The 19,679-nt window shown below is 41.5% G+C and overlaps 1 protein-coding gene across 1 annotated transcript in view; it reads right to left on the bottom strand.

Moving 5' to 3' along the window:
- The window catches only part of ABCB5 (ATP binding cassette subfamily B member 5), a 37,882-nt gene extending 18,421 nt beyond the window's left edge, over positions 1-19,461 (bottom strand). The window contains exons 1-14 of the mRNA XM_075495554.1: positions 19,413-19,461; positions 18,273-18,360; positions 18,101-18,149; positions 16,881-17,034; positions 16,360-16,426; positions 15,934-16,125; positions 14,620-14,791; positions 13,461-13,585; positions 7,756-7,930; positions 6,674-6,787; positions 5,683-5,793; positions 3,155-3,280; positions 1,702-1,905; positions 288-458 (exon numbers count right to left, since the gene is read on the bottom strand). Of these exons, the coding sequence (XP_075351669.1) occupies positions 288-458; positions 1,702-1,905; positions 3,155-3,280; positions 5,683-5,793; positions 6,674-6,787; positions 7,756-7,930; positions 13,461-13,585; positions 14,620-14,791; positions 15,934-16,125; positions 16,360-16,426; positions 16,881-17,034; positions 18,101-18,149; positions 18,273-18,360; positions 19,413-19,461 (1,797 nt within the window). The remainder of the gene's footprint in view (positions 1-287; positions 459-1,701; positions 1,906-3,154; positions 3,281-5,682; positions 5,794-6,673; positions 6,788-7,755; positions 7,931-13,460; positions 13,586-14,619; positions 14,792-15,933; positions 16,126-16,359; positions 16,427-16,880; positions 17,035-18,100; positions 18,150-18,272; positions 18,361-19,412) is intronic.
- Positions 19,462-19,679: the final 218 nt, after the last annotated feature.

Genomic DNA, 19,679 nt, shown 5'->3' with positions numbered 1-19,679 from the left:
AACAATTGTGATTTGAGGAAGGGAGTGCAGGAGACCTTAGTTACAGTTACACATGACTGTAAGTGTCTCGGTAATTAGCAACAATGTTAAAAAAACCCACAAATAGACATGATTCCCAAGTAAAATTTTGATCGTTTAAACTCCCTGCTAAAACCCTGAAACATCCACCCAAATTTTATTTTCCAATATTCTTTATTCTAATGGAAAGCTGCAGTGAAAACTGTATGTTAATTTTTCTTAAGTGTTGTTGCACCTTTTCATGGTAGCTTCAATAACATGAGTTCTACCTTATCGAGAGCTGCTTGCACTATGGATTCACTCTGAGTATCTAGTGCAGACGTAGCTTCATCCAGAAGAAGAATCTTGGGATTTCTTGCCAGGGCACGGGCAATAGCTATGCGCTGCTTCTGTCCTCCACTCAGCTGGGCTCCTCTTTCCCCTACCATGGTGTTAAATTTCTGAGAAAGTAGAAAACAAACCAGAAGTTGTGGAATGTCTCAAATGAACTCCTTGCTTCTCTGTGCGATCATAAGTACTCAGCTTCTAGACAAGAGGTAGCTTTATCTGGCTGACTTGAGCACGGGCAGAGCAAACATGCAACGACACCCATCCATCTAGCCCTTAGCCAAGCACTCCTAGCCCCATTACATACTTTACACGCCTAACTTTGATCTTATGGTTCTTTAAAGTCTTGATCTTTACTACTTGCTCAGAGAGTGCTCCAAACCCTGGGTTTTCTCAAGGCAAGCCCGTAAAATGCATCTCTGCATTTGCTGAGGACTGTCTACCTTTCCAATAGGGTTGGGATCATAGGGACCCACCAGGACCTCCAATATTGCCTCCTCTGAACCCGAGACACCTCCCTTGGAGCCATGGCTCAGTTCCTACTGACTGTGTCACTCACTCCAAAGTGGCAAGTCTCAGAGTCCACTGTAGCCTTTTATTATATAGCTGTTTAAGAGTAAATATGATCAAATAACTCTTCCTGAGAAGAAGAAACCGTGGAACAGACTGACACACTAGAAATGGCACATGCTTGAGAGATGGGGGTCGAACTCTCAGAGGTAGTAGAAGAATTGAAATCAAATCCCAGGTGGGCACTTTTTCCACATCTTTTTAACTACAGGACCAAAAGAAAGGACATATCATTACCCATTCCTGAGAGTGTGTTTTGAATGACTGATCTCACTTCCCGCTCCGACCCTGAAAGGAGTAAGGCACCTACTGCTAGGAGAGGGCTCAGGCTGTGAATCTCAGGCAGAGGAGGAGCTTAAGCTCCCAGCTGCTAAAAATGGCCTTGGTTCAGGGCATACTTATTTACTTCCACCCTCTATTTCCTATTGAATGTGCAGACAGTTCCTGACAAAGGATTTTGGTTTTCGGGACCTTCTCTTTAAAAGCCCAACTCTTCCCATGCCTCATGAGATGGGTAGGGATGGTAATACAGCTGTGAAGCTTCCTTTCTCCTGAGTTAAGGCATTGACATTTTTTTCAGACTCAGGCACAAATCCTTTGAGGGCAACCAACCGAAGGCACAATATCTAGTTCAGAAAGTCCCTGAACTGAAAGCTGCTGGAGGCTATAAGAGTATCTTGGGAAGTTGTACTAAAACTTGAATTCCCATGCTCTCCCTCTCAGAAACAGGACACCGGCCTAAATGGACCTTTCATTCTTACACTCAAAAGAAGTTCATGAACTCACATCAGGCAGTCTAGATATGAAGTCAAAAGCATTGGCTTCCTTGGCTGCTTGCTCAATTTCAGCATCAGAAATATCTTCTCGGCCGTAGCGAATGTTCTCTGCTATTGTTGTTGCAAACAAAACAGGCTCCTGGCTCACAATACCAATATTTTCTCTTAGCCACTTTACATTAAGCGTCCGAATATCCCGACCATCTAAGGTAATCTGAGAGGAAAAGTGTATGTCAAAGCTGAGGAAATGCATTCTGTTAATAATAAATCAACTAATTACTATTACTTAACTTAAGTATCAGCTACAAGGACAAAAAAAAAAAAAAAGAAAAAAATGTTGTCTTCAGTAGAAAACTGTGTTGAGAGAGAAGTTACAACTGTAGTTTTTCCATCCACTGCACAAGCTAGAAAATGGTGAGGAGCAGCATAAACAGAGAAGACATCAGGTTGTTTTTTTTTTTTTTTCCCCCTCCCCTTCAGTAACCCTGTTCAACTTTTTACCCTGTTCTCATGCCCCTGTGCCAGTTTGCTGCCCTCACAGTTGTGGCTACACATTGCCTCTGTGGCTGTACTTTACACCAGATCAAAGAAATAATCCAAGATGACTAAAAAGGAAAGGGAAGTTATTTTTAACCCAGATGATTTGCAATGTGGTCCTATGAACACTGACATCAGTACAAGAGAGGAACAGCAAACTGAGGGGGCAGGGATGAACAGCCACAGAAACAATAAGTTTAAGAAACAACTGTGCTGGTAGTAGATAGCCAACCTGATACATTATGTATGTAGTGATAGTTCAATGTTTAATATTTGAAATGCTTACCTAGTTCCAATTAGCAGTAACAACTACTAAGTAGCATTCTTCAAATATTAAGTATAAAAATAATATTTTCCTTAAAAATATATTGTTTATTTTCCTTCTTTTTTCCTTTGGAAATTTCTTATGAGAAGTATTTACCATTTACTGACTGGATCTAATGTTTAGTGGTAGAGCAGATGTACAATGTGTAACGATGGAAACTTTTGCTGTGGGTTAGCAGATAGAGAAAAATGAGCCAAGAAAACAACCATTTAAAATAGGAAAACTCTCTCCAGGTTTTAGTTTACGTTCAATGAAAAGGAAGCAAAATACTGCAGAGCACTGTTTGCTTAAAAAAGTTATACAGAACCTTCAAAGCTAATTGTTGATGAAAATAATTTTAAATTCAGATCTTGCATCTATTCAAAGATTTGTGGTATTTACTACTTCTGGCATAGGACTGCAAGAAGGAGGAGAATAATGAAGTCAAGCCAACAGGAGAAGATAGTTTATTTGAAATTTAAATTGTGGAGATACTGAACTATGCAGAGATATGCTCAAATTCAATAAAAAATAAAAATAAAAAACAAGGTTCAGTTAATATGGGAAACTCATGCTTAGCCTAACAACTCTCATCTTTCACAGTTCACTTGCAGGCACTCACTTCTCCCTGGACAGGATCGTAGAATCTCTGCAGCAACTGAACAGTAGTGCTTTTTCCACAGCCACTGGCACCAACTAAAGCAATGGTCTTCCCAGTTTGCACTTTCAAGTTTAGACCTTTGAGGATCTGGGGGGGAAAAATAAAAAATAATAATAATAAAAAAAATATATCTTAGTTTGACAAGTTTGATTAGAGAACAGTCTGTCAAGGTAACTCTAGTGATAATCAAGGCAGTAGTAAGCGGCGCAGTCTGAAGGTATGGCAATACTAGCAAGTTAATTGTACCTGGGAATATTCTGGGGCACTGACACGAAAGACTCTGTATCTATGCTTGTGAAGTGTATTAGCCTTTGAAACAGGATGGCTACATGCAACCTGCCTTTTGGGAATGGCCCCTGGATCCTTCTGGCTACCAAACCAAGCCTGGGAATTATTTGAGAAGATTGATAACTGGAACAGGCCAAGTTCATGCCAAGAAACATTTTAAGAGTTCCCTTGCATAGACCATTGCATTCCAGTGCCTGGGAAAATTCCCCAGCACACTCCAATCAACTAATATAGACACAGCCACAGTACTCTAAACTTGATAGCTCATTTTCTCCAAGTTGTGTGATCTGGTAGCAGGCTCAGGGTCTTATGTTCTCCTGCTGTCCTCTGTTTTCCAATGCTTAGACAATGGCATAACACTTAGTTATGAATCTCACAGAAAAATATTTCTAAGGTGCTAAACATTATTGCTGAGAAATGAGCCTGTTTTCTTCTATTTTTAGAATATAAATGGCTGTTTTGACAAGGTAACTGCTGGAAAGCCCTGAATAAATCCCAGTCCTTATTGTTAACAGCCTCAGCAACCTGGGGAGTAGTTACAAATTAATGATATCTTTGTTGCCATTTTCACATTTAGGAACATTTTACCTCAAAAGATGTCCATGTCATATATGAGTAATGCTGTTTAGTTGCCAAAATATTTGGCTGCTATGGGAACTCTTCTTGTTTATACCAGGCTGATTTATAATTTTGCCTACACATGTTTTTGCAATGAGAGATTAAAATAGTAGCAATATTGCTCTCCTCTCCCTGTGTTACATCCAGCAGGGTTTGTATCTCCAAGAAGCTGATATCCTGGTACCTGCATTATCAAGTAAGAACTATATTCTGGATACCGTAATTTCTCCAGATGCAAATAGTCACAACCACCTAATAGGCTATTTCCAACTCTCTTTTATCGGACAAGGTGTTGTCAAGATTAAAACTGACAATAACTAGACTCCTTAGATCTCTTTGATTTAGTTTAGCCTGGACAGGGGAGATTACACTGTGTTGCATCAATTGCTTGAGAGACTGTGGATAACTTCTACACATCTTTGCTGATTCCTTTTGGCTCTATTAAATAACATTGATACTCTTAGTAGGGAGAGCTGCTGACTCAGTGGGTTTGGGAAGGACAACAAAATATTTCTTATTTCCCTCCCGTTTGGCGTGCAGACCCATAACATAGCTCATCGGCCTGAATAGCATTTTTAGGAAGAAGGATGAAGTGTCTGCTCTGTCACTTCTGATTTCTGATCCAAGAGTGAAAGAAGATGCATTACACTGACTTCAGTTATGCAGAAAGCCTAGCTCTGGGTCTGTCCTTCAGCAGCCCCAGTGTCCTGGAATCAGATTTGATGCACCATGGGACAGATCTCAGCTGGCTGAGGTGCAAAGAGCTATCTGAAAAAATAGCCACAGTGTATGAACTTCTCCATTCTCACCCCTTAATTGGCATGTCCAGCTTTTAACTGTTGACATTTGAAATCTCTATTTCTACCTTTTTCTTCATCAAGTAACAGCAGCAGCAGATCCCTTTTCCTTCCACCTTTGTCAGTGCCTTCAAAAGATTATAAACGGTTGAATATGGTAGAGAGGTCAAACCAACTGTACCACCACAAAAGCAGATCGCCATGACATGACGTACATAGCACTGCGCAACACAGTTACTAAGGGAAGTTCACCTGGCAAAGAATAGGGACATCTGTTTATTGAACAGCAGTTTTAACATCTGCCCAAAATAACAACTCAAAATAAACTTCCAAATATATATTTAGGATTATATGTTTCAATCCATTTGATGGCATAATTGTTGTAAAGCCTATCTCACAGTCACTTTTCACATGGGATATCACAGCAACTCAGAACAACCAAGGGACTGGAAAGAGCAACTTCCTGGTTTAACTGTGCAACGTCTGGAAGTTTTAATGACTGATCTTGAAAAATCTTATCTGGTCTATCAGAGCTCTTGTTCACAGAAATTCAGACTAGACGCAACACATTCTTCTTAGCTTTGTCCAACACATGAGAATGGTGAGCAGGTAGCCAGTGGCAATAGAGCTAGAGCTTTGTCTTTGGACATTATTTTTTTCCCAGTAGTACGCAATCTCCCAAGATAGGAATGCATTTTGCATTCAACAACAACAAGATTAGAGAAATAATACAGACACAGGCTGCAGAATTTCAGTACAGTAGAATAATCCAAAATGAACACTTACTTTAACATCAGGTCTGGATGGGTAACTGAAATGGATGTTTCTGAATTCAATTTCTCCTATGAGCTTGTCTGGTTTGTAGCCTTCCTTAGAACTGCTATCTATGAGCCGTTTCTGGAAAGAAGTTTTTAAAATATATTGCTGGTTATTACACTTTTGGAACTGCTATTTCAGCTGGATACATTGTTCTCTCCTTTACTTTCTTAGCTCCTGGTTTACACTGCAGCACACCATTGCAGAGCTGCTGCATTTTACTCGCAGGATGCTGAATGCAGGGGAACATTTAACTGTGAATTCTACTTTGACAAATATAGCACATTTTCAAATGCAACAAAATCCAGAGCAGAACATCTTTAATTGCAGAACTTAACTGTACTATCTTGCAACCAAAACATGGGCCCCAGTTATCCATATAGGAGGGTTTTATTCTTATATCAAGAAGAACCACGTAGCCATTTCTGTATGAACTTTCTAGTCCTACTTGTTTAAAATATTTTATATACACAGATATCCAATTGCTGCATAACACAGCAAGATCAAGATAATAACAATGTGGAAACCCTTTTTCATAGCAACATCAGCACTGTAGCTTTATATTATTATAGCTTTCAATAGCACTATTAATCCCCTCTCCACCTACTCCCCCCCCCCCAAAAAGCCAGCTCAGCTGAAATTGTGCATACATGCATTTTTAAAAAATAGCATAGTGCCTTACTACTTTCCCTCTGCAGTTGCAAGTCTAATTTTAGAGAAAGACCTCATCCATAAATCTCAGATATTCATGCCAGCTTTCCCAACATTCATTGTAACAAATAAAGAGACAGTTTTCTTGATATGAACAGAAATACTATGGGTTTCAGTGGTAGGCATCTATGGAGTTTATGGTTTAAGGACATTTGAGTGCTTTTGTTATGTCTCTCAAGAAAAAAAAAACAGGAACAAGGGAAAAAAATTAAGTCTGGTTGAAAATCTTCTTTTCTACTTAGATACTTACCTTATTGATAATCTGATATACTTCATAGGCAGCCCCACGTGCATTAGCCACACTCTCCAGGTTGGGAGCCGCCTGGCCCAGGGAGAAGGCTCCGATGAGCACAGAGAAGAACACCTGTGGGAGGTGGAGGGAAGCATCGCAGTTAACAGTGATTGCAGAGCCATCAGTGCCCGTGTCTTTCTAGTGCATCCTTTCCAGGAGAATTAAATACAAAAGTGAAAGGGGCATACCACAGTAACTCCTGTCTACTCCCCATTTTCCTGGGGTGAATGGTAACTACTGACACATGCTTTTGTGGCATGAATGGCTTTTCTTTTTGATGCTTTTGCATTTTCTATCTTCTACAAATAGAACAAATAACTTTCTCTGTTGCTTTCCAGATGTTCCCAAAGTTAAGAAGCTTAACTTTGTTAAGTCCAGAGTTTCTTAACTGAAATCTCACTGTGGGATCCAACACACAATTAACTTGACATGCTGTGAGGAACCATACTGAGGAGTCAGGACATCAGAAGTCACTTGAGTGTGGACGATAAGCATGTAGCCAAACTTTTGACGGCAAGGAGATAGTGAAATATCCTCAATACCAACTTAGACATATTGGTAATGTATGGTAAAACCTTGCAAGTAAACAACAACAAAATGCAGAGAAGACATTGTGGCTAAATGAGATCTTGAGGACTTCCAGTACATGTTCAGCACACCAGTGGGATTCATTAATCCTAGTGGCTAGCTAGAATTTTGCTGGCAGTCCAAGTTACTTGTCTTTGCTCCCTAACCTCCAGCTCTGGATTGTTCCTCCTGCCCTACAATAGGATCCAAGACAAGTGAGGAAAGTAACCTTCTGCAGATACTTTTGCCTCTGGGTTGATTACAGTGGCAATTTAAGGTGCCCTGTTCAAACTTGTTATATCATAAGCTAGGTAAGATAAATGCCTTCCTTTTGGTTGTTTTATATCAAATGAGTCTCTAACAGCTAATTTAGCAAGCACAGGGCAGAAAATAGAGATAATTCTATACACCACTTACATAACTATTTTCTTGAAATTACAGAGAATTTTTCAAAGCTGCATTGCTGTACTTACAATTAACACACGGCCAATGTCATAATTTTCCTCCTCAGCAGTGAGCTTGGTTCCATACCAAAATGCAAGTGCATAGGATCCAAAGATAAGAAATTCTGAAACACCTAGAGATGTGTTGGTGGTAATGGATTTTTTCACTCCAACACTTCTAGCCATCTCTAAGTTAGCATCATATCTGGAAGTGGATAAGGAAACCATTAATTTGACAGGTACCACGTCATTCTGATTTATATTTCCCAGTGCTCTGTTTTAATTAAAAGGTTTTTTGCCATAAAAACAATTAAAGTCCCACAAATAGAATACAGATTTTTTTGACAGAGGACTAGCAGAGATATAATTCCTTTGAATAAATCTGCTCTGACATATGCTGACAACATTCTCATACCACTATGGAAGACATATTTAGAAAACAATTGAGTGGCATGTCTTCCATCATGATAACAAAGTCAAGATACCACTCCTGAGCCTTTTTTTTGCATTAGTCCTGAAAGAATCATAGAATCATAGAATCATTTAGGTTGGAAAAGACCGTTGAGATCATCAAGTCCAACCATTAACCTAGCACTGCCAAGTCCACCACTAAACCATGTCCCTAAGCACCACATCTACACGTCTTTTAAATACCTCCAGGGATGGTGACTCAACCACTTCCCTGGGCAGCCTCTTCCAATGCCTGACAACTCTTTCAGAGAAGAAATTTTTCCTAATATCCAATCTAAACCTCCCCTGGGGCAACTTGAGGCCATTTCCTCTTGTCCTATTGCTTGTTACTTGGGAGAAGAGACCGACCCCCACCTCTCTACAACCTCCTTTCAGGTAGTTGTAGAGAGCGATAAGGTCTCCCCTCAGCCTCCTTTTCTCCAGGCTAAACAGTCCCAGCTCCCTCAGCCGCTCCTCATAAGACTTCTGCTCCAGACCCTTCACCAGCTTCGTTGCCCTTCTCTGGACACGCTCCAGCACCTCAATGTCTCTCTTGTAGTGGGGGGCCCAAAACTGAACACAGCATTCGAGGTGCGGCCTCACCAGTGCCGAGTACAGGGGCACGATCACTTCCCTAGTCCTGCTGGCCATGCTATTTCTGATACAAGCCAGGATGCTATTGGCCTTCTTGGCCACCTGGGCACACTTCCGGCTCATATTCAGGCAGCTGTCAACCAACACCCCCAGGTCCTTTTCCGCTGGGCAGCTTTCCAGCCACTCTTCCCCAAGCCTGTAGCGTTGCATGGGGTTGTTGTGACCCAAGTGCAGGACCTGACACTGAGCCTTGTTGAACCTCATACAATTGGCCTCAGCCCATCGATCCAGCCTGTCCAGGTCCCTCTGCAGAGCCTTCCTACCCTCAAGCAGATCAACACTCCCGCACAGCTTGGTGTCGTCTGCAAACTTACTGAGGGTGCACTCGATCCCTTCATCCAGATCCTTGATAAAGATATTAAACAGAACTGGCCCCATACTGAGCCCTGGGGAACACCTCTTGTGACCGGCTGCCAACTGGATTTAATGCCATTCACCATAACTCTTTGGTCCCAGCCATCCAGCCATGTTTTTACCCAGCGACGCATATGCCCGTCCAAGCCATGAGCAGCCAGTTTCTCCAGCAGAATGCTGTGGGAAACAGCATCAAAGGCTTTTTCTAAAGTCTAGATAGACAACATCCACAGCCTTTCCCTCATCCACTAAACTGGCCACCTTGTCATAGAAGGAGATCAGGTTGGTCAAGCAGGACCTGCCTTTCATAAACGCATACTGACTGGGCCTGATCACCTGGTTGTCCTGTACATGCCGCGTGATGGCACTCAAGATGATCTGCTCCATAACCTTCCCTGGCACTGAGGTCACGCTGACAGGCCTGTAGTTCCCTGGATCCTCCTGGCCCTTCTTGTAGATGGGTGTCACATTTGCTAACCTCCAGTCAATTGGGACCTCCCTGGTTAGCCAGGACTGCTGATAAAGGATTGAAAGTGGCTTGGTGAGCACTTCCGCCAGCTCCCTCAGTACCCTTGGGTGGATCCCATCCGGCCCCATAGACTTGTGTGTGCCTAAGTGGTGTAGCAGGTTGCTAACCATTTCCCCTTGGATTATGGGGGCTTCATTCTGCTCCCTGTCCCTGTCTTCCAGCTCAGGAGGCTGGGTACCCCAAGAACAACTGGTCTTACTATTAAAGACTGAGGCAAAGAAGGCATTAAGTACTTCAGCCTTTTCCTCATACTTTGTCACTATATTTCCACCCACATCCAATAAAATATGGAGATTCTCCTTAGCCCTCCTTCTGTTGCTAATATATTTACAGAAACATTTTTTATTGTCTTTTACGGCAGTAGCCAGATTAAGTTCTAGCTGGGCTTTGGCCCTTCTAATTTTCTCCCTGCATAACCTCACGACATCCTTGTAGTCCTCCTGAGTTGCCTGCCCCTTCTTCCAAAGGCCATAAACTCTCCTTTTTTTCCTGAGTTACAGCCAAAGCTCTCTGTTCAGCCAGGCTGGTCTTCTTCCCTGCCAGCTCCTATTTCAGCACATGGGGACAGCCTGCTCCTGCACCTTTGAGATTTCCTTCTTGAAGAATGCCCAGCCTTCCTGGACTCCTTTGCCCTTCAGGACTGCCTCCCAAGGGACTCTGTCAACCAGTCTCCTAAACAGGCCAAAGTCTGCCCTCCGGAAGTCCAAGGCAGCAGTTCTGCTGACCCCCCTCCTTACTTCTCCAAGAATCAAAAACTCTATCATTGTGTGATCGCTATGCCCAAGACAGCCTCCAACTGTCACATCACCCACAACTCCTTCTCTGTTCACAAACACCAGGTCCAGCAGGGCGTCTTCCCTGGTTGGCTCAGTCACCAGCTGTGTCAGGAAGTTATCTGCCACACACTCCAGGAACCTCCTAGACTGTTCCCTCTCTGCTGTATTGTATCTCCAGCAGACATCTGGTAAGTTGAAGTCCCCCACGAGAACAAGGGCTAGCAATTGTGAGACTTCTCCCAGCTGCTTATAGAATATTTCACCTGCCTCTTCATCCTGGTTGGGTGGTCCATAACAGACTCCCACCATGATATCTGCCTGGCTGGCCTTCCCCCTGATGCATACCCATAAATACTCAACCCTATCGTCACCATCATTAAGCTTCAGACAATCAAAACACTCCCTGACATATAGGGCTACCCCACTGCCTCTCCTGCCTTGCCTGTCCCTTCTGAAGAGTTTGTAGCCTTCCATTGCAGCACTCCAGTTGTGTGACCCATCCCACCATGTTTCCGTGATGGCAACTATATCATAGTTTTCCTGCTGCACAATGGCTTCCAGCTCCTCCTGTTTGTTGCCCGTGCTGCGTGCGTTGGGGCAGATGCACTTCAGTTGGGCTATTGATCCTGCCACCTTTTTTTGGGGGGGAAGCCCTAATTCCTATGTGACCATTCTCAGGCGCTTCCATGGTTTCTAACACATCCATAACCCTTGCGTCTTTGCTGCTGCATGGATCTCCATCCCCTACATCCACTGAGATGGCAGACCGAGGGACCTCACTAGCACACCATCCCTCAAACATTGTCCTGCCACCCCCAGGCTTATCTCTAGTGAGCCTGGTTTTATCCCTTCCCCCCTTCAAACCTAGTTTAAAGCTCTTTCAATGAGCCCTGCTAACTCCTGTGCAAAGAAGGAAGGAAACCTTGAAAAAGTCTTATCAACATTACCTATCAAAGGTAAGGTTTAGTCTTCCACATTTAAAAAAAACAAAACTAAAAAAAAACCCAAACCACAAAAACCCAGGCACTGTGGATGAAGGCAGGTAAACGAATAGTAGCCAGAGCTCCCTGTGATGCCAGAGTTGTTCTCTTACTGGCCATTCTGTGAAGACAGAAATCTTTCCCTTAGGTTAGTTTACTGATTTATATGGCAATATAGCATACAAATGGACACAGAAAATCGGTATAAAGACTGACAAATTCAATGTGAGAATTATTTCTTCTAAGGATAGTTCATATTCATTCGTCTACAGTTTCCAGCTAATAGCTTTCACTTACTCAAGCTCATTATGGAAAGTATGGCCTAGGAATAGTGTATCTTCCTACTTGTCGGTAACATGCTCAGCAGCTTACATTTTTTGCCTAATACATATTTTCTACGCAAAACACCCCCATAGTAGGAAGACATGAAATTCAGTCAGCTGGGAAGGAATCTTAAAACAATGTGCATTAATTTTGCTCATGTAAATTGCTCACATGCTACCAATGCTGTATTTGTTACTCAAATATATTTAAATCTTTTGGTTTCATTGTGTTCTTAAAACCAAGCCCTACCTTCAAGTCAGCAGCATCATAGTTCCTCCAGGGAAATGAGAACTGGATTTAAGCAATGTACGCGTGACCACTTGACTACAGAAGAAGAGCCAAGCCACTGCCAGAAACAGAAGATGACTGGAGGTCCCTTGCAAGTGTAAATATTTACGGTCAGTGAAGTGAAAGGTTGCTTTTCCTAACTCTGAGGCCATCGTTGAAGAGCTGTGTAGGAGTCACAATCCACGGTTTGCAAAATGCCCGAGTCAGTCCCTGGTAGGAGTTTTCCTGTCCCTAGTAGAAGATGTTCCTAGGAGAACCACCAGTTCTGTGGTTTTTTTACATTAAATGGGGGTGGAGCTGTGGAAGAGGCTGATTGGCCAACCGTGGAGGAAAGAAAAGGCCTTACTGGTACGGAGTTACCCGGGTATCAGTTATTTTGTCTCTAGGCCTCAAAAAAAAAAAGAAGAAAAAGTAGTTTGAAGCAGCTCCTACCATTGGATTTTCAGACACTGGTATTTGCAGGGACCAAGAAGAAGATGGGGAGGAGAGGGGTAACTGATCTAGGCCATCTTAGGGCTTTTTTGCCTTTATTGTGTAAGGAGGAAGGGTCTTAATATAGTTGCAACTTAAGGACAAATCCCTGTAAGCAGAATACTGTGCTGTAAGATAGTCAGAGCTCCGCCCATGGAAGCAGACAAATGCAGGAACAGGCTGTAGGACCCTGAGCTAGGGCTAGCATCACCTTAGAAATTTTGCACAAGACCAGGGTAAACATAAGAGTTGAAAAACATAGAGGAGATTCATGGGTCTTATGGATCAGGTCTTCTGGTTTGCCTTTCCCAACTGCATGGTATTGGTGATGCCTTGTATTTGTATACTGAACATTATCGTTTATGATATGTGAATAAATTTGTGGTCAGCCATATCCACCTCACCATTTACATGTGACTAGGGCCAACGCTGGATTAGGTCAACTACTAGTGTTATGTGCAAATCATTAAAGTAATAAAAGCCAGTGATGCAATTATACTTAAGGCTGTTATCCAGTGAAGCTTAAATATAAGCTCATTCATCAAAGATCAGAACAGCAGTGCACATGTTCTAGAAGTTAAGCAATTAATCACACGCTTTGCTGCATTTGACTATTAGGCAAAGATAACCTTCTCACCACTTTGACTTTAAATTCAACTCCAGATCTCAATCAGAGGAGAAATTTGAGTCTATGCTGCAGTGATAACACAAAATAGCCTGTATTCACTGACTAGGTCTATTTCCACATCTTTATTTTCAGGTGAGCTGTCCATTTACAGAAGGATAAAATGACACTAAGGAGAATCCCATTCCCTTACCCCTCCAAAAAAACCCCACAAACCACAGACCCAACCCACAGCCAGACTCCTTTTCCATATTTTAAATATAATTATTATTTCAAAAACTTACTTTGCTAATGCCTTCTGCTGTCCATTGAAAGCCATAACGGTCCTGACCGCTGTCAAAATTTCTTCTGCCACAGCTCCTGCTTTGGCATAAGCAGACAGCTCTTTAGCAGTAAGGGATGCCAGGAGCTGCAAAGTTGAAAAACAGATGTTATTGCAGCCTACTGAAAGGGTATGCACACTGTACCGGTGAAAGAGAATGATCAATGTTCAAGGCACAAGACGAGGTTTGGGAAAGGGGGTCAACTCCTCTCTGTGCCCTGAATTTCCCCCAATCCAGCTCATTCTCTCATTGCATCCTCATTACAGTGAAAGACTACGCACGCGTCAGATGAGCTTCATGACTGACGCACTTTCCTCCCAAGCTGAGGACAGCCTATGAGCCACACTATGCGTGTGGGGTCAGGGAGGTGTGCCGTAGCTGCTCTGAGGGGTGTCTCAGGTGTTCTACTCTTGCTAGAGCAAGAGTAGACATTGAAGTAAGCAAGGTAGTCACATTACAGCTTATTATGCTCTTCTTCCTAGCTTATTTGAAATGCTTGAAGTACAAAAAAACCCTTAGTATTATGTGTAAGTAACCACTCAGGAATAGAAGCAGTACCCATTAATGTGGCTACAACAGATCACAAAGGGAAAATGTTTTCCTATCTGAAAGGGAAACTTCTCCAGATATTTCACTAATTTGTATCACTCCAGTCTATGGCATCTGTATATACGTCCTAGCGTCTACTCTGTACACAGCATGAAACTTGGTAAATTATTTGCAAGAGATGTGGTATTGTATACGTGCAGATGGAAAGAGCTTGACATGCACTTGTGTTAAGAGGGAAGAGTAAGGGTCACAGGTGTGTGCCCAGGCTTCCCAGTGCTCTGCCTCTTTCCCCAGAGGAAATCACTGTGCAAGGAAGATGCTCGGATGCAGATTACCCTCCTGCCACATGGCACGAGGACAGAGTATGTGGACAGAGGAATATGACTTACAAGTATGTGCTTGGGAACCCAGAGAAAAGCTACAGGAGGAGCGGAAATCATAAAGTAAGCACGGGGCCAACCTCCCAACTTAGAAACCACACTAGTTTTCTCCCATTCTCTCCCCCTTTCCTGTGCATAAGAGTTGTAATGTTTTTCTGGTTTGCTTTGTTTATTAATCGCCACACACTTACAGTTGACCAAACTGCTGCTGATGCAGCAAGCAGAGGGCTGACTGACAAAATCACCAGTGTCAGCTTCCACCCGTGGATGAATCCTATAATAATCCCTGCCAGAAATGTGGCAAAAAACTGTACAAATATACAGATCTTGTCTCCGATGCCTTCGTGGATGGTGTTGATGTCACTTTAAATAATAATAATAATAAAAAAGATTTGTTAGGTTTGAATGCCTTTCATTCTAACTCCCTCCCCCTCCATTTCATGCTGTGTGGCCTAATGTCAGAAGCTTTGCCATTTCCTAACTGGCACAGTGAAATTTCTAACCACAGCTACTGAACGGTACCATTAGTCTCTTGTGTGGCCAAAACACAGCAGAAACCTCCTATTTTTCAGGACTCATTTCTGTATTTTCCATCATTCTCTGCTGTTTCTATGCCCCGTCACTAGGTCACAAATGACCTAGTTTCCTTATCCAGAATCCAAATGGAGCAATACAACTAAACAGCCTCCTCACCTCCTGTGACCATCTCCAAATCACTCCTTCCGCTCAGCTCTCTGAAGCATTTTATGTTCTTAATTTTGGCTACAGACTCAGATCAAGGGTTATCTCCATTCTATCAGAAAAAAACATTACTTGGAAGAACCTCTGTTTTTCATACAAATTTCCTTCCCCATTTTCTCTTCCCAGCACATACAGTTGTAAGAGCTGAGAGGGGTTTCATTTAAGCTTCTCTTACACCTTTCAGGACACCGCTCTGTCCAAAGCTACCTTAAATTCCAGGAAAAAAAAAAAAAAATCCGTGTTCATGCATTTAGTCCCATTGCATCTTGGGGCATACAGTCCTCATCCCTAAATCTATTTAAGTCTATGGAAAAGCTCCAAAGACTTTAAGTGACTGGACAGAGTCCAGCCTGAGATCTGGCTGGATGTAAATGCAAGCTCATTTCCATTCAATAAAGTGTCACAGCTTTCAGTGTTTGTAAACTAGCTGGAGACAGCAGAGCTGTTTATCTAGTACTGTCTGTCACATACCTCATGGACATTAGAAAGCCAATGTCAGGCATTTCACAGCAAAACCCCTTCCAATGCATATATCACAGAAACTGCACAAATGAAGCTGAAAAGGATAATTAATTTCTCCCTCAGAGCTGTAATATTTGACACTGTAGGTTTGGGTTTGGTTTGTTGGGGGTTATTTTGGTGTGGGGTTTTTTTTTGTTAGTTTTTTTTTTTTAAACTCTCTATGGGCTAGTCCACAGAAGATAAATGGCAGTTTTCTCTTAGACGTCATACTTAGTGGGGTCAAAAATGAACAGAGCCCTCACTCTGTCAGTCTGGTGTTCAGCGTTCCTATCTGGGTAGTATCAAACCAAGCCATCTCCTGATGGAGCACTGCGAAAAAGAACTTCTGTCGGATCCTTGCTGTCTGCCTCGTAGCAGCAATCAAAAACGTCCATACTTGGATGGTGCTCAGGATCAACACAGCACAGCCAATTCCCACGTAGTAGTAAGCAAACCTGTGATAAGGGAACAAAAGGCCATATGACCCCACTGTATCTTGTGAGCGAAGTCAGACACACAAAGCAACAATTAGTCTTCATTTACCCCATCAAAGTAAATACTGAAGCCTGTGATACATTACTGGGAAGCCTTCTTGAGAAAGCAAACATTTGGCTTCTGCTCAAAGGGATAACACTGTAAAAGAAAATCCCTGAATACTCTGTTAACAAAATAACTACAAAGACTCTTACTTTGTCATTTCAGCTTCTATATCTATGCCTGGAATTGATGGACAGCTGGAAGTATTTACTGAAGTATCTGTGTGGGGGGGAAAAAAGTAGTAATATTCATGAAAGTATTATATGTGGAAGATAAGTCATGGCAATCTAGGGTCATCAGTTTTTGAATGTTTTGTATTTTGCAAGTGGGGTTTTGCAAAATACAAAATCATTTGATAAATACACATTTATTTTTTCTGAACTTCTAGTAATTACAGTGCCTGATAACTGATGATACAGAAGGCGGTCATGCTCCTTACTATCTCGTCAAAGTTGAAGATCATTCATAAAGAGCACAGCCAATGCATTGCTTTTGTCCTGTTCAAGCCATTAAAAATTGATTAAAACAATCGGGTAATTTGCAGCAGGATGAATTTTCCTCATTATATACATGTTCAGATGAGCACCAGTTCATAGTCTGGGGAAAAAAAAAGTCTTAGCTCCTGTAGCAAAACATAACTGGTATGTAGAGAATTCTAATTTTAACTTTTTACCTTCTGATATGTTTGATTTCACACCGCTTAGCACAAAGCTGTTTGTCATATCTCCAAAGACAATGATCATAAGCGGCAATCCAGTACCATTTGCAACAGCTGCAATCAAACCAACTACCATCAAAAGGACATCCACCCAATCAGCATAGCGAAACTATGTGAACATTAAAAAAAAAGAAAAAAAAAAAGAGTGAAGTTATGCCTGACAGTTCACGTATTTGTTACAGTACAGCAGACTTACAGAACATGCTTTGTTTCTACCTACATATTATAAGTAGCAACAATACTCCAAACTTAAAACATAAGGATTTTGTAGTAGGTCCCATACATCTTTAAATCAGTATTCAGGAAGGCTGCTAAGGGAATATTGGCAGGACACATGGTTCTTCCCCAACTCAGCAGGAAAAAAACCCAAAGTGTATGTCCTACATGTTTCTAAGTGATGATCTTCTCTGGACAATATATTGCATTTTGTGTTCCAGTAAGTTACATATTTACTAAGATAATGCCTTTGAAATGTAAACAAGAGTGAGTTATTGACCAGCACCTGGCTTATATCAACCAGTAGAAAATGTTTGCAGCAGAGATTGTATCTTAAGGCTTGTCTACCCTTGAACGTTTGTTTGGTTTAAAGAAGGATGTGAATTTAAACTGCTGTAGCTATTCTGGATGTGGTTAATCTGAAATCAGAACATTTTATTCCTGACTGTCCTAACCCTCTTCCAAAGTGTAAATGGACATGGAATAAACCAGAGAAGAATAAAACTTCTCTTGTTCCAGAAAAAGCAAGTCCACGTGTAAGAGTTATTTGGAGATAGCTATTGTATGGAAAACTGACACAAAACCATACCACCGGTTCTCTCAGAGAGCAGATCCCTCAGATGTCAAACACAGGATAAATCCTTCATAAATAGAGCCAAGGCAAGGGCCTGTGCAGTATGTGTGTATGTCCTAGATCAGCCTCAAGCAGGGGAGAGCTTCACCCTCCAACAGCACTAAGGCTGAACTGCTGTCAGTGCTAGCAATACACCGAAGAGGGAATCTGACCTAACAGGGCAAATTTTAAAGAGGGAATCTGACCTAAAAGGCCAAATTTTAATCAATAGGTCTCAGGTTTCTTCTCTGGTTTTTGATTACCTATTAATTGCAATTCATAAAGAACTCAACGTGACAAATAAAGAAGAGAAAATATAAAGCAGACCATCAAACTGGACACTAACCAATTCAAAAATGCCAACCACCTGTTTCTCTGGCTTCTCATTTTCCTTCCTAGAGGAAAATACAAAAGACTAATTATGATGAGTTTTTTTCTAGCAAAGCCATATTAAACTCTACCCCCGCCATACACCCAGTACACCAGCAGCAAATGTGTTATGTTCAAAGAATACCTACTTTTTTTTCTTGGGCTTTAACTGGTCACTTTGTTCAAGACTTTCATCATGTTGGAAAGACGGGTTGTCATATCCCTTGCTTGCAGATTCTGTGAAACAAAAAGCAGACTTTTTTTTTAAACATAATAACCCGTCTTTTGTACCAGTTTCTTGCAACTTTCCCTGCTGATTCTTTTGCATTTAAAGCTTAAAGAGTAGTTTTTCTTATGTTCTTGGAACAGCCTGGTGAATTTTTCTTGAAACTTCCTTTCTCTTCAATTCATCTCCTCTACTCCAGAAAAAAGCTTCCAGCTCCATTTCTGAGATGGAAACAAACTTCATTTTTACAATTAAAATATATTTATACAGAAAGGCTATCAAAGACTAAAAGCAAGAATTAATTAATTCTGCAAAGACCTACACAACTGAATGCAAATGAGGAGAAGTCCTACTGAAATAAGTGGAATTGCTTGTAGTGAAGGCTATAACTGCCGTAGGTAACACGGAAGAGATGCGAGTTAACTGAAGAATCATGTCTTTGCCTGTAATAACCATCTTCATTATTCCTTTGTATTGCAGGAGTTGCCACATGTCCTACTTCCTTTGTGCTAGGAGCTTTAGAAATCTACACAAAAGAGGAATCCTACCCCAGGAAGTTTATGATTTTAAATGCATAAAATGAGATGTAATAAATGGATAAAGAAACTGATGACCAGCCATGGTAGGGAGCCAGCTGTGAGAAAAGGGGTCCACACACCAGCCACCCCCAATTTACATTTACCTTAACTTTACCTGCTGACTCACTATGAATAGAATTTTCTGCATACTGTTCTTAATGTCTGACAATGAAAACTGGTTTAGACAACCATTTGAAGGCAATAATGTGCTTCCACCTTACTGAGCTTATCTTAGGAGCATTTTCATGCCTAGGCTAGGACCCACCTAAATAGTTTTACCCATGTAAATGAATTTTGTTGAACTTGATGGAACAATTCATGCATAAACGTTTTCTAGGTGGTGGCTTTAGTTCACTGGAAACTCGTTGTGTTACCTCCTATAAAACCACTATGGCAATCAGGAAAGACTTATAATGTACCTTTAGATTTGGAGCTGTGGAATATATTCCTCAAACTCACACACGGCTTTCGTGCCTGTGGCTTACCAGCATCAGAGAGGTCCTTTTCTGTGGAATTCACAAAACAGTCCTTCATTGTTCTTTGTTGTGTGCTTATGAGATAAAGTCACATTAATCAAAACCTGCATTAAAAAAAGCAACAAGAACTTTAGAAATAGTAGATATTTAAAGAGTTCACATTAAAATATTTGTGGGTTTTTCCACGACTCATTACATTTTGCCTCAACATTGTCCTACTTAAATATAATGACTAAAAAAAAAAAAACCGTAACAGCGTCATAAAGAACTACTTTT

The sequence above is a fragment of the Mycteria americana genome, chromosome 2, assembly GCF_035582795.1.
Source record: "Mycteria americana isolate JAX WOST 10 ecotype Jacksonville Zoo and Gardens chromosome 2, USCA_MyAme_1.0, whole genome shotgun sequence".
Taxonomy (NCBI): domain Eukaryota; kingdom Metazoa; phylum Chordata; class Aves; order Ciconiiformes; family Ciconiidae; genus Mycteria; species Mycteria americana.
This window is presented reverse-complemented; position numbering and strand designations above follow the sequence as displayed.